The 13,916-nt window shown below is 50.3% G+C and overlaps 1 protein-coding gene across 2 annotated transcripts; it reads left to right on the forward strand.

Annotated features, from left to right (window-relative positions):
* Positions 1 to 41: 41 nt before the first annotated feature.
* Positions 42 to 10,159, forward strand: GSTZ1 (glutathione S-transferase zeta 1). 2 transcript variants are annotated; one of them, XM_049770494.1, is made up of 9 exons: positions 42 to 160; positions 4,025 to 4,076; positions 5,841 to 5,908; positions 6,319 to 6,399; positions 6,630 to 6,755; positions 7,874 to 7,952; positions 8,431 to 8,483; positions 9,126 to 9,175; positions 9,677 to 10,159. In XM_049770494.1, the coding sequence occupies exons 1-9, from the start codon at positions 146 to 148 to the stop codon at positions 9,801 to 9,803; spliced, it is 651 nt and encodes a 216-aa protein (XP_049626451.1). In that variant the 5' UTR covers positions 42 to 145; the 3' UTR covers positions 9,804 to 10,159. The 2 variants fall into 2 exon arrangements, with proteins under 2 accessions (XP_049626451.1, XP_049626450.1); XM_049770493.1 differs by lacking the exon at positions 42 to 160 and adding an exon at positions 3,754 to 3,833.
* Positions 10,160 to 13,916: the final 3,757 nt, after the last annotated feature.

Genomic DNA, 13,916 nt, shown 5'->3' on the forward strand with positions numbered 1-13,916 from the left:
GGGGCAGCCGGGCGGAACGAACCGGAAGTCAGTCCCAGATCAGTCTGGTCCGGAAATCCAGGCTCGGACCTACAGTCGTCGGGGAAAGCTCAGGCGCTAAAGTGGCCTAGCCTGGAAGAGAGGGGTGTCGCGTCCCAAGTGCGAGATGCCAGCGGGGAAGGTCTGTGCCCCCTCCACACACAAACACACCCCGGGAAAGTGGTGCTACTGAGAAACCGGGAGGTGGGGAGGTCGAGAGAGAGGAACTTCCAGGCCGCGCCCGCCAAGTCCGACGACAACGACTCCCGGCGTGCTGTGCGCCGCGCCTTCTCTGCGCCTGCGCAATGTTTACCCGGCGGGCTCGCGCCTGCGCAATGCCTGCGGGAACCCTGCAAGGCTTGCCCGCTATGACAACCAAATGGTTGGTTGGCTTGCGGGATCCTTGCGCTTCAAGGGTCTCTCTCTCTCTCTCTCTCTTTTTTAGCTTCCTTCCTTCCTTCCTTCCTTCCTTCCTTCCTTCCTTCCTTCCTTCCTCTTCCTTCCTTCTTTCTTTTCTTTCTCTCTCCTTCCTCTTCACTGGTCTCTTAGATTCATCTAAACTAGGATGGATCTTGGCTTCTTCCAGACCTTGAGCGAGCTCGTTCTTTCTTTCTTTCTTTCTTTCTTTCTTTCTTTCTTTCTTTCTTTCTTTCTTTCTTTCTTTCTTTCTTTCTTTCTTTCTTTCTTTCTTTCTTTCTTTCTTCCTTCCTTCCTTCCTTCCTTCCTTCCTTCCTTCCTTCCTTCCTTCCTTCCTTCCTTCTTTCTTTCTTTCTTTTCTTCTTTCTCTCTTTCTTTCTTTTTTTTTTTTTTTTTTTTTTGGTTTTTGGGCCACACCCTGTGAGGCTCAGGGGTTACTCCTGGCTATGCGCTCAGAAGTTGCTCCTGGCTTCTTGGGGGACCATATGGGACGCCGGGGGATCGAACCGCGGTCCTTCCTAGGCTAGCGCAGGCAAGGCAGGCACCTTACCTCCAGCGCCACTGCCCGGCCCCTCTCTCTTTCTCTCTTTCTTTCTTTCTTTCTTTCTTTCTTTCTTTCTTTCTTTCTTTCTTTCTTTCTTTCTTTCTTTCTTTCTTTCTTTCTTTCTTTCTTTCTCTCTCTTTCTCTTCCTTCCTTCCTTCCTTCCTTCTTTCTTTCTTTCTTTCTTTCTTTCTTTCTTTCTTTCTTTCTTTCTTTCTTTCTTTCTTTCTTTCTTTCTTTCTTTCTTTCTCTCTTTCTCTTCCTTCCTTCCTTCTTTCTTTCTTTTCCTTTCTTTCTTTCCTTCCTTTCTCTCCTTCCTTCCTTCCTTCCTTCCTTCCTTCCTTCCTTCCTTCCTTCCTTCCTTCCTCCCCCCCCCTCGTCTCTGTCTCTCTGTCTCTCTCCCTCCTCTTCACTGATCTCTTAGATCCATCTAAACTAGGATGGATCTTGGCTTCTTCCAGACCTTGGCCCTTGCAACCTTCTTTCGGTTGATTTTGCTCATTCTGGATTTTTTTTTTTTTTGATTTTTGTCTTTTAGTTGAGTCCACTCCTGACAGTGCTTACTCCTAGCTTTGTGTTTAGGAATCACTCCTGGCTTTTTGCTCAGTGATCACTTCTGGCACAGTCATGGCACAGTCGGCCACATGCACAAGCTCTTTACTTGCTATACTATCTCTTCGCCAAGCCTAACTAGTTCTGCGGGTTAAGAGAGATTCCCAGGCTGCTCCCAAGGCAAAATTATCAATTATTGGAGGAAAAGCTACAAGGGTTTGCATGTTTCATGACATTCCAGAAGACTTTTAAGCACTGAAGTTTGATAACCACCAATGATAGCTACAAGCAAGCAAACACATCTGGTTGCTGTACACGGTCACTTTATAAACCCAATTCAAGATAGTAGGTCCAAAGTATAAGGATCTTGACCTGCACATGGCAATCCCAGTTGAATCCTAGTATTAAATATGTGGCCCCACCCACAATACTACCAAGAGTGATCCTTGAACATAGAGCCAAAAGTAAGACTTGAACACTGGGTTCAAAACCAAAAAAAAAAAAAAAAAAAAAACCTTATGAGGCTGGAGATCAGCCATAGAACAAGTACCTTGCATATTGGGATCTTGGGTTTGATCCCATCACTACAAAAGATAACACTAATACACCCTTGGATTGGTCAAAACTTATATTTGAATTGGAAACAAAGTGCCTCCAAGAGTGGTGAGGAGATCTACTTTACCAGGACATAAAACTAGCCCTACAAAGGTAACAGAGTAACCCATATCTGCCACTCTACTGACCCCACCCTGCACCAATAGATCCTGTTTCACTCCTAGGAACCTCCAGACTGGTACAAAAAGGCATGATGCATCTCAATGCTGTATGAACTCCAAGCTCTTTGTTCCCAGGACACCTGCTGCCTTTCATTATGGGAGGACCTACCTTGTATGCAGGGCCAGATTCACTCTCCAGCTCTGAGCACAGGCTGGAAGAGCACAAACTAGGGAGGGGCTGAGTTTATACCTGCCCATCTCGGAGGCCTGGGGGCAGGGAGAGTGAAGGCAATTCAGGGACCAGTGTGATATGCAAGGGGAGGGAGGGAAGTTTGGGTACACATGTCCATAGTTTGGGAGACTGATCTTATGAACTTGGTTGACTTATTCCCCAGCCTTAGGGACATGTCTCTGTCTTCAGCTTTAGGGCTGTTTCTGGTGGTTCTGTCCTGGATCTTGCTCTGAAATATTGGATCTCCCGAAAACATTTGAGATTAACTTTGGAGTCTCTTTAGAGATTACACATTTAGCCTCTAGGAACCTGAAGGTAACAAAAGCAAGAGTGAAATGGGGGGATATTGTGTGTGCGGAGTGGCATAGCAGATCAGAGAGGGTAAGGCCTGATTGACAAGGGCCATTAGTTAGCTTTGATGAAGTATTGCTACTCAAGTACTCCAATTCAGGGGCCAGAGAGATAGTGTGGAGGTAGAGTGTTTGCTTTACATGCAGAAGGACAGTGATTCGAATCCTGGCATTCCATATTGTCCCTCGTGCCTGCCAGGAGTGATTTCTGAGCGTAAAGCCAGGAGTAACCCCTGAACGCTGCCGGGTGTGACACCCCCCCTCAAAACAAACACAACTCCAATCAATTCACTATGTCTGGAATTTTTTCAAAAAGAAGGGGTCAGAGCAATAATATAGCAGGTAGGGAACTTACCTTGCATGCAGCCAACCTATACCCCTGAACCTACCAGGAGTGATTTCCGAGCACAACTAGGAGTAACCCCTGAGCATTGCCAGGTATGGACCCCAAGCCTAAACAAGACGAAAAAAAAAAAAAACCCGGAAGGTTTATCTGTGAAATATCATATTCTGGTGCTGGAAGAAATGGAATCATTTTAAACTACTGTGAAACTCAACAGTACAGGGTTGCCCACTTGCTATTTCTGCTTTGGAGAAAACAGCATCTTCCCAGTTATTCCTGAGAGACCAGTTAAGCACCTAGAGGGCCCCAGAGTTAGGGCAGGGAGAAATGCTCTGAATTCCTGGTCTTTTTGGGTTTTCAGAAAACTTGGTTTTACAGCAAGAGAAACAGGGATGTTACAGGAAAGCAGAGCTAGTTTGGGCACTGTGACCCTCTGTGCACCTTCCAGTCCATTGCACACCAGATTCTGCATATCTTTCGGTGCAGCAGTAGTAATAAGGTCCTTTCCCGCCAGAGTCCAAGGTCCCCTCTGTCCAGCCAGCCCAGCCTCATTGGCTTATGGGAGCCACCCCTCTGGCCTCCTCTCCTGCTTGGGAGCTCTATTAGCAGAGACATACTCTGACAGGTCGAGGGTCACCACAGCACCATGACTGAGTCTGGCAAGGTAAGGGAGGCATTGGCAGGTTGGTAACTTCTGTGGGGGGACCCCTCAGATGTCTGGAGCACTTTATGATGAATACTATTTAGAGCCTTGAGGACAAGGGGGCCAAATGGGGCCCACTTAGCACCCCAGTGGGTTTCTGGGTGGGGACCCATCTGGCTGGGATTAATGCGCACCCTTGTCTCTCTCCTCAGCCCATTCTCTATTCCTATTTCCGAAGCTCCTGCTCATGGAGAGTTCGCATTGGTAAGCCCCCTGCCTCCTGCAGGAACCTGGGTGGGGCAGGAAGTACTGAGTGAACCGTGGTTAAGCTGAGTCTGGGGGGGGTGTAAATGGGCCTTCACCCCAGCGACCAGCATCCCTGGTCTCCAGGAGCATAGCACCAAATAGCCCCTGCACTGAGAAGTCCAGCAAGAGGGTAGGAGGTGGCAAGCAGAGAGGGTGAATTTTCCACCTGGCAGCCCAGTTCTTCCATGCTGCCCTCTAAAGCCACTTAGCAACCCCATGAAACCAGCTTTGCCATTCTGGAGGGCCTTGGAAACAGACAGGGACATTTGGCCTTCCTCCTTATCTTGTTTGGTTTAGCAGATTATTCAGAACCATCTGGCCAAGTGTTCCCCTCTCCCTGGAGGCCTCAGGCAGGCAAAACTGGGGCTGACTCTTCCCATGCAAAGTCCCCCTTTTGGGAGCCCTTGGCAAAAGTGGCAGTAGTGACTCAGACCAAGGGAACAGTGTGCTGATTGCTTTTGTATACAGTTCCCTTGAAATCTCCAGTAAACCGGGGACTAGAGAGGTAGTGCAGTAGACAAGATACTTGGCAACCGTGGTTTGATCTCTGGCATCCCAATGTTTTCCCAATCTTGCCTGAGCACTGCCAGGTGTGACCCAAAAGCTAAATAAGTAAGTAAATCTCAGTAACCCATGGCAGGCTGGAGCTTGTGCTTAAGCATGCAGAAATCCTGGGTTTGATCCCCAGTACCACAAGAATATCTTGCCAGGAGTAACCCCAAGGACCAAGTGTGGCCCCAAAACCAAAAGGAAAAAAGACACCAAGCACTTAAGTCACCCTGGGAGGTGCTCTTACTATTCCCAATAATGGGGACGCTCAGGAACCAGGAGCTTACAGACAAATTCTGTCTCTGAACTGGTCATAGTCTGATCCAGATTCTAAACCTAGCCTGGCTTCAGAGTGCCAGGTCATAACTGTTCTGCGGTGTCCCTGTGATGTTCATAGTTGAAAAAGTCCTCCTGAGAGTTCAAGGCCACACAGCTGGGAAAGGGCTATGATGAAATTTGAATCCAGGCAGTGTGTCCCCAGTGAGAAGCCAAATTCTACTTTATGACCTGTGTCATAAATGTGTCAGTTCCACAAATGCTTAGAATTTGCTCGAATCCAGAGGCTAGTGCTGCTGTCGTCATTGGGCCTGAGTGCACTGGCCCATCCCACTTTCAGCTCTTACAGTTCTGGCCCAGTGCTAGGGAGGAGCACCAGGTGTGGGGCAGTTTCATAAAGGGGTATGTCTTGCCCTCCTCCCTGCTCCCCTGAGCTAGGACTCACCAACACCCTCTTGCGGGGCACACACTTTTCTCTGCCCTATTCACTGTGCCACAGGAAGTTGACAAAAGGATCAGAGAGGGATCCAGCCTCTAGATCTAGGGCAGATCTATTGAGACCACCCAGGTGCTGGATGCCCAGCTAGATCTAGTAATTGGTTCTAAGAGCAGAGAGAGTGGATTCAGGTGGCACTCTTCCTGAAGCAGGAATACCGTCTACTCAACCTCCCCTAAGCCTTTTGAGTCCTTCAGAAAGGTATGAACATGAGTCCTCAATAAGTTCTACTGATCACAGTTGAGTAAGGGATTTAGGAGCAGAAGAGCATGTTGGATTAGGGATAGAGACCTGGAAGGTGACCAGGGAGACTATGGAGAAGGTGTCCCCCTTTGCTACCCTCTCACTCTGGTCACTACAGTCAGAGGCTGCCCCTGACTGCTGCTTGCTATCTCTCCTAGCTCTAGCCTTGAAAAACATCGACTACGAGACGGTGCCCATCAACCTCATAAAGGATGGGGGGCAGCAGGTAAGGGAGCCATCCCCAGGCCCTGCTGTGGGAGTTGGAATGATCCTGGGCAGGGAGTGAGCTCACAGGGCTGGAGCACAGGCCTTGTGTGTAGGAGGCCCTGGGTTCACTCACTGGCTGTGCAAGTCTCCCAACTCCACCAGTACCACCAGAATGGCCCTAATGGATCCTAATATGTTGGACCTGAGCAGTGTGTGTGTCTGTGATGCAAGGAGTGTGAGGTGCAAGGCACAGCAGAGTCAGTGCTTGGCACACATGTGGCTCAAGTGTCAACACTTCCTGGGAGCCCCACTGTCATAGCAGGTCCTGGAGCCAGGCCTTTGCAGGTTGGAGGTATGAGGGGTGCTGATGCTAGAACTCCCCTGCTAACCAGATCTGTGAACCAGCTCACCAGTGCCATGTCTCCACAGTTCTCAGCAGAATTCCAGGCTCTGAATCCCATGATGCAAGTGCCAGCCCTGAAGATTGATGGAACCACTATTGGTCAGTCGGTAAGTGCAAGAAGGGCTGGTGGGAGGGGGTGCTCAGGGAAGGAGGGAGGTTAGCTGCTTTAGCAAGGAAGTAAAGTGACTAAAAATGAGCCCCATTCCCAGGTAGGGGTCCCCAAAATGTCCCCTCCTTGTTGGGGACAGTCTCTTTCTTTGTAGGCTTGGAGATGAAGGTTGGAGGGTTGGTCCAGGGCTTGGTTCCTCTCCCCACCTCCCAACCCCCCTCTGTACAGTTGGCTATCATTGAGTACCTGGAAGAGACAAGGCCCACCCCAAGACTGCTGCCTCAGGACCCCAAGAAGCGGGCACACGTGCGCATGATCTCCGACCTCATTGCTGGTGGCATCCAGCCTCTGCAGGTGAGGCCAATTCATTTTCCCTGTCACTCATTTCCACTGCTCACTCACTGACCTGGCAACATCATAGCAGGGGGACAGGGAGGAATTCTCAGGGCATGGACTGTGTGCTTCTCAGGGAAGGAAGTCATCCACTCCCCTGGGTCCTCTGCTGCCCTCTGAAAAGTACTCTGGGCAGGCAGGTTCCAGTGGCAGGAAGAGGCCTCCCTTCCTGCTTTGGGGGAAGTAGGAATCCCCAGAAGATCTTTCATTAGAATTCGTGCTGGTCATGCAAACACCCAGAGACTCCAGCTGTTCCCACCTCTCTCTGCAGAGGCACTGGCCCCTGCCTGGTAAGGGAACTGCAGAGAGGCTCCCCAGGCATTGTCACACAAAGACAAGAGTCTGGAGCCCTGGCACTATCGACATTCATCCCCTGTCCCTTTGTCTTCCCTAAACCAGGAGGCAGCAGCTACATCTTCACAGTGCTCAGCTGCTTGTCTCTCAGCCACCTGAGCTCAGAAGCAAGAGACAAAACAAAAGTGATCAAACCCAGACAGATTCTCTGAGAAATGGAAAGCTCCCAAGTTGGAGGGGCCCCTGAGTGATTTCCTTCCCTTATATTTTTTCACCATGTCAAGCTTGAGGCCTGCTGGGTGGGTCTGTAAGAGGATCTTGCTGGTGCCATACATCAGATCTGGCCCTAGGACATTCTATCCATTTTTATCCTCAGAGCAAGAAAGGTTTGCTGGGCCTCATTTCCTCTGCCTCTTCCCCTTTCCCCAGTTATTTTCCAAATCAGTCCACTTGATAGCTGAGGAGAGGGAGCTTGGGGGGCCAGGCTAGAAGCAGTGCCCCAATGCCTGATACTAGTTCTGTGCACCTCTTACCACCTGGGACTTCCCACCTCACTCCTCATGGGGCTTGGCAGAAAGAAGCGTTGTATGCAGATGGCTGAGGCCTTGGGCTATGGTCACACTTCAGGCCAGCTGTGTCCTCCACCCATCTGCACAGCTCAGCCAGCATCATGATGGGAGGAGGGAGGTCATAGAGCCCAGGATGCCAGGTAGAACTGAGCTTCCTTGAGGGGCCAGCCCCAACCTGCTACTGAAACCAATCTCCAACTTTCTTGCGCCACATAGAACCTGTCTGTCCTGAAGCAAGTGGGTCAGGAGAAGCAGCTGGCCTGGGCCCAGAAGGCCATCAGCTCTGGCTTTAAGGGTGAGTTGTTTCTGCCATCAGATCCATAGCCACCTGGCCTGATGCCCAGGACCTGAACAGTTCACTCTCTGGTCTCGATGGTGAAATGGATGAGGGGAGGGAAACAGGGCTGGCAGTACCTAATCCTGGGGACATTAGTGTCCAGGTCCCCAAGCTCAAGTACCTCAATCCTCAGGCTCTCTAGCTGTGGAGCTCATGGAGCAATCTGCTTCACTGCCCACTTCAGCAAGGAAACGCTGCTACAGCTCAGCCTGTGCTAGGTCTTGTCCATGCTGGGGGAGGGAGTGGTGGGTGAGCCTGAGGAGCCCTTAGACACATCTCCTTGTTCCTACATCCCCACCAAGTATATGGTTCTGGCTGGCACAATCCTTCTAGCACCCAGCCCCACCTGCCACTCAACTCTCATTTGAGAACTGTGAGGTCAAGGCCAAATGCCCTTTCTGTGTCCAACTAAGATAATTCATGGGCCTCCCCACAGCTCTGGAGGAGATTCTTCAGCACACAGCTGGCAAGTGCTGCGTAGGAGATGAGGTAAGGACTCTCCACGGCTACTGCCTCACCTGTGCTCACCACAGGCTGCTGCCTCTGCCCCTGAATGATGTGGCCAGACGAGTCTTGAGGGTTTGGAGTCCAATCTAGGGGCAGGCTCCCATGATCTGCATGTCCCCTCAGTCTGGGACTTAGACCTGACTCCTTTATGCCTGGCCGTGGCTCCTGCAGCGTCTCCCCATGAGGTGCCATTGGTGGTGTTTTGGGACAAGCACATCCCCATCTTCTTCTTTTTTTTTTTTTTTTTGGGCCACACCCGGCAGTGCTCAGGTGTTACTCCTGGCTGTCTGCTCAGAAATAGCTCCTGGCAGGCACGGGGGACCATATGGGACACTGGGATTCGAACCAACCACCTTTGGTCCTGGATCGGTTGCTTGCAAGGCAAACGCCGCTGTGCTATCTCTCCAGGCCCACATCTCCATCTTCTAAGGCTCCTCTGGTGCCCATTGACATTAGCCCCAGCAGACAGGGAGAGGTTTGCCCTGCTCTGGAGACCTGCTCAGATAGCCAGGACAGAGAGGGGGCAGTGGGGCAGTGGTGATGGGTACAAGGAAGAGCCAGAAGTGGGAGGACCAGGGCTCTGGGGGACACACCCTGATGCAAGCCCACCCTACCTTCTTTCAGGTGACCATGGCTGATCTATGCTTGGTGCCTCAAGTGGCAAATGCAGAAAGGTAAAGAGTCTCTTCATTACCTCCTGGCTCCCCTCAGAATGCTCTGCCTATGCCCACAGACAAGCCCATCACCCACCTCACCCCTGCACATGCACAAAAACACATACACACATGCATGCATGCATGCACACTTGTGTGCATCCAGGAACCTCTGAACCAGGCCTTCCAGCCACAGTGGCCTGAGAGAAATCAGTAACTATCACTCTTGGGCCCACTCTGGCTCAGACAGCCCCTGCTCACAAAAGGAGGCTCAGCTAGTAGACACCCCTAAAAAATAACTCAAAGACCTTGCCTACTGTGCTCAGATGTGACATATCTGTGTCCTCGAAGTGAATCCCATCTCTGCTTTCCTCTATATGCCCTTTAGGGACACCTGCCTTATGTTCCCAAAAGCTTCTGCCTTCCTGACTACCAGGTCCTGACCCCAGCCTTCCTGACCACACTCAGCACAGCCTCCCTTTGCCCTGCAGTCCTTAGCTCAGGTGCTGTTTTCTACCCCAGGTACAAAGTGGACATCACTCCCTATCCCATCATCAGCCGCCTCAACAAGTCTCTGCTGGCCATGGAGGCCTTCCAAGTGTCTCACCCCTGCCGCCAGCCAGATACACCTCCTGAGCTGAGGGCTTAACTCTTAGAGAGCACCAACAGGTGGGCTGTAGGGAGAGGGGTGCAGGACCTAAAGCTGGGTGGGCCGAGGAGCCCCACCTGGAGAGGCAGGATACTAGCCTGTATACTAGCCCTGGAAGTGCCTCAACCTCCCCATCTGTCCAGTGTGGCCACTTGGAGATTGGAGGGTGGAGGGAGGAGAGAGGCATGAGCATGGACTGTGGCGGGAACAGTCTTGAAGCTGATATGAGAATCATGGTGCCTGGCAAGTTAGCTGAAAGAAGTTTGGATGCAGCCTCGCCTCCCAGCCCCACGTTGTACCTGACTCCAGAAAAATGCCACATTCTGCAAGACATTAAACTGCAAAAGGCCTCTAGGTTGTTTGGTTAAGGATGAGCCGTTTCCAGAAGATAAATACTCACTGTCTGAGAGGTCCTGGGGCCACACTAGGAGAGTCATTCTGTCACTTGCCTGCCCAACCCTAAAGAGCAGAGACCCTCTCTTTAGCAAGTGGGCCTAGGAATGGAATGAGTGTACCACAGCACCTCTCTTTGTACTATGATTGTTCTTGAGGCCAGATCCCAGAACCTGTCTCTCAGCAAGTCACTTGGGGGTTCTGGGAACAGGCTGAAGCCTCTTCCATGTATGGTGTGACCAGCTGCTGAAAAGCTAGCTCAGACTGCCTGCCAGGAAACAGCTGACCACACCTAGCACTGGTCTTCTGGAACCAGATCACCTCTTGGCAGAGGTCTAGTATTTTCTGGGCATGAAACAGTTGGCAGCCCTGTCCTGATTGTGATTTCATATCTCCTGCCTGGCTGCTATTTCAACTGAGAGTGAAGGAATTTGTGTGGTTCATCTGGAAGCTGCCTTCTCAACCATGAGACCCTTTCATCCAGCCCCAATCCTGGGGTCTAGTTCTCACTAGCATCCTGAACCTTCGTGGCTTCTCATACTGTCCTTAGATGACCTGGGGTCCAGGCTAGGGATCAAAGTGACCAACTCAGTCCCCTGATACATTTTTCTGGCAGAGCCCCCACAGGTCCTGAAAGTCTAAGAAAGGTGGCACAACAACAGTGGTGGGTGATGCCAGTGCTGCCTGCTGTCGGGCCCCTGCCTTAACCCTCAGAATTTCCTGGCAAAATCAGGCTCCCTTGGGTTTTTCAGGAAACCTTGACCTATGATCCAAGGCTGACCTCAGTCCAGGGCTCATGGACAGCACCCAACTGAAATGTGCCAAGTTGAAGATGAACTTGGGGACAAGGGGGTGGCCCTCTACTTCATCATGCTCCTCTCCTCACCCCCCCTCTCCCCCCCCCCCGTGGTAGTGTGCCCTTGCCCTTGGGATCAGGATTGGGGAGGACTAGGAGACCTCATCCTTGGCTGGGTTAGGGGGGTTTTACAGCCACTTCTCTAGAGTGGAAGCCCAGGAAATCCAAAAGGATTTCTCCATGGCTGAGGTTCCTTGCAACCCTTCGTCTTCAGTTTCTTGTCCAGGCCACAGAAGACCCAGGCTTGTGGGGAGTGAAGAAACTAAAGGGAATCCATGTTTGGGACAAGGTACAAAAGCAGAGATGACCCCTGCTCTGAATGACTCTCACAGGAATGAGATAGGGTGAGGTGGGTGAACTGGAATTGTGGAATTTCCCACAATATGACAGGTGTGCTTCAGTTAGTAGTGGGTTTCTACTTCCTCCATTCAGGCCACCAATGCTCACATAGCTGGGAGCTAGGCTGCATAACTTTGTGATGGCAGGCTTGTCTCTGCTTAGGAAGGCCCTCCACTTCCTTCTGTGAATACAGCTGGCCAGGTCTAATTCTGCTCAGCATCATGAGTCTGTGGCCTCTCAGCTGGTCCTCCGGATCCAAAGTGACTTCTAAGTCATCAAAATATCTAGTGTAGGGCCCGGAGAGATAGCACAGCAGCGTTTGCCTTGCAAGCAGCCAATCCAGGACCAAAGGTGGTTGGTTCGAATCCCGGTGTCCCATATGGTCCCCCATGCCTTCCAGGAGCTATTTCTGAGCAGACACCCAGGAGTAATCCCTGAGCACCGCTGGGTGTGGCCCCCCCCCCCCAAAAAAAAATCCAGTGTATTCCGAAACTCCTCCATGGGAAAATAAAGGAGCACAGGAAACAATGCTGTGTTCCCTAACCCACTTTCAGCACAAGTGGAAGCACAAGAAGTTGTTTACAGTTCATGGTATTTCTGGAACCCTCCTGTCTCACTTGGTTCTCCCTAAATCTAACAATTTGTCCTTCTCCACAAAGAGATGCACTTCTAGGCCAAAGAAACAGGCTTCTTTGGGAATTCCCCCAATGTCCCCCACAAAGAGCCCTATCACCTCCACAGAGGATATGCCAAACACTCTGTGGTTCTCACCTGCCTTGGATTTAGGGGGTACTAATAGCCCCTCCTGATCTCATTTTTGAAAAGGAAAAGGGAATTTGTGTGTTAATGCCAGGACCTATGCCACAGGCACTTTCCTCAGGGCAACACAAGTGCATTCTAGGAAGGTTCTGTGGCCTTCACACAAGGAGAATCTGGTCTCTTCTGGGGGCTTTCGGGCCAAGAGCTGTGAGGAAGAGGAGGCAGGAGGTATTGGGAGATGAGGTTGGGGGAGTCCACAGGCCCAGGATCACCAGGATGTGTGCTGGAGAGGAAGTGGGAGGAATAGAGGGACAACAGTGAACAGAAAGGGGAGCAGCTTAGCTAGTCGCCCCAGTTTTGAGTCATATATTCCCATGGTGGGGACTCCCTAAAGGCGTCTGTGGCTCCCTGTGCCACAGGAATGCCAAGATGTAGGATTCTGCTAACTCGAGAGACAACACAACATTCCTGGACCCTCCATCTTGAGCTCTGGAGCCTCACTTGATATCCCCACTCTGCTGTCCCAGGGTCAGACAGGATGGCAAGTCTCGAGATATGTGTGTTAAGTAGTCTTCTGGTACAACCAGGGATGGGAACCTCCTTCTCCCTGATGAGTCTCCTTGCAGGGGCTCTTTGAGCATTTTAAGTTCATGAAAGATCCAGTATTTCTCCCTGGTACTTAGACTTTTCTCTAGGGTTTAATGACCAGATAGCTCCAAGGCTTAGTAATAAATGAAATTTCTAGAAAGGGTTTTGAAAGTTACCTTTTCTGAATTCCCTTGTCTGCACAGAGGAGAGATGTAGTTCAAACAAAACTACCACCATCTGGGTGGAATTTTCCAGTTGGGACGCCTCTCTAAGGCTAGTGGGTAGCAACAGTTAAGTCCTTCATTTCCACAGTTCTGTGAGAAACAGTCAGCAGCTCCCCCTAATCTGACCTGCCATTGACCACAAGGAGACCCTACCTACAGTGGGAGTGGCCATAGTGGAAGAGCAGATGTTGGAAAATTAAAACCTTTAGGACCAGAGTGATATAGTACAGTGGTTAAAGCATTTGCCGTGCACATAGCTGACCTAGGCTTGGTCCCTGGCATCCCATATGGTCTCTTGAGTTCACCAGGAATGATTCCTGAGCACAGAGCCAGGAGTAGCCCCTAAACACCTCAGTTTTGTCTCCCCAAATCCCTCAAAATAGGTGTTGGGGTGGCCAAAAAGACTAGAAAAGGTTAAAATGACCATCTTCCATACACCATGTGTCATCAGTGACATACTGCATTCAGCATGCACAGACAAAGCTCACCAAGCTACAAAGTCTTCCAGGGATTATCTTTGTTGAATGTGCACTAGTTTGTTAGGCAGATTATATTCATGTAATTATTCAGTGCTTCCTCCTCTGTATGTTAGCTACTAACATGCTATGGAGAATTTTACAGACTTTTACAGAATTTACAGATTTTTAAGACTGTGGATATCATTGAAGAAAATAGTGAAGTATGAATAGCTTACATACTGTTTACTTACTATGAACAGTCTGACATAGTAGACTGATTTCTTTGAATGAAAGGCCTGAGTCAGATCCCCAGGGCCACATGGTCCCCCAACAATTGCCAGAAGCAGCCCCCTAGCAATACTGGGTATGATTCCCAAACTAAAAAAAATTTTTTTATGTTGAAAAGGCACTCTCCCTGCTTAGCTATCATTCCTTCTTATTCTGTAACAGACATTATAATGTACAGTTAGAGCACAGTTTATGTGGTTTTGTTGTT

This window comes from Suncus etruscus, chromosome 3 (assembly GCF_024139225.1).
Source record: "Suncus etruscus isolate mSunEtr1 chromosome 3, mSunEtr1.pri.cur, whole genome shotgun sequence".
Lineage (NCBI taxonomy): Eukaryota > Metazoa > Chordata > Mammalia > Eulipotyphla > Soricidae > Suncus > Suncus etruscus.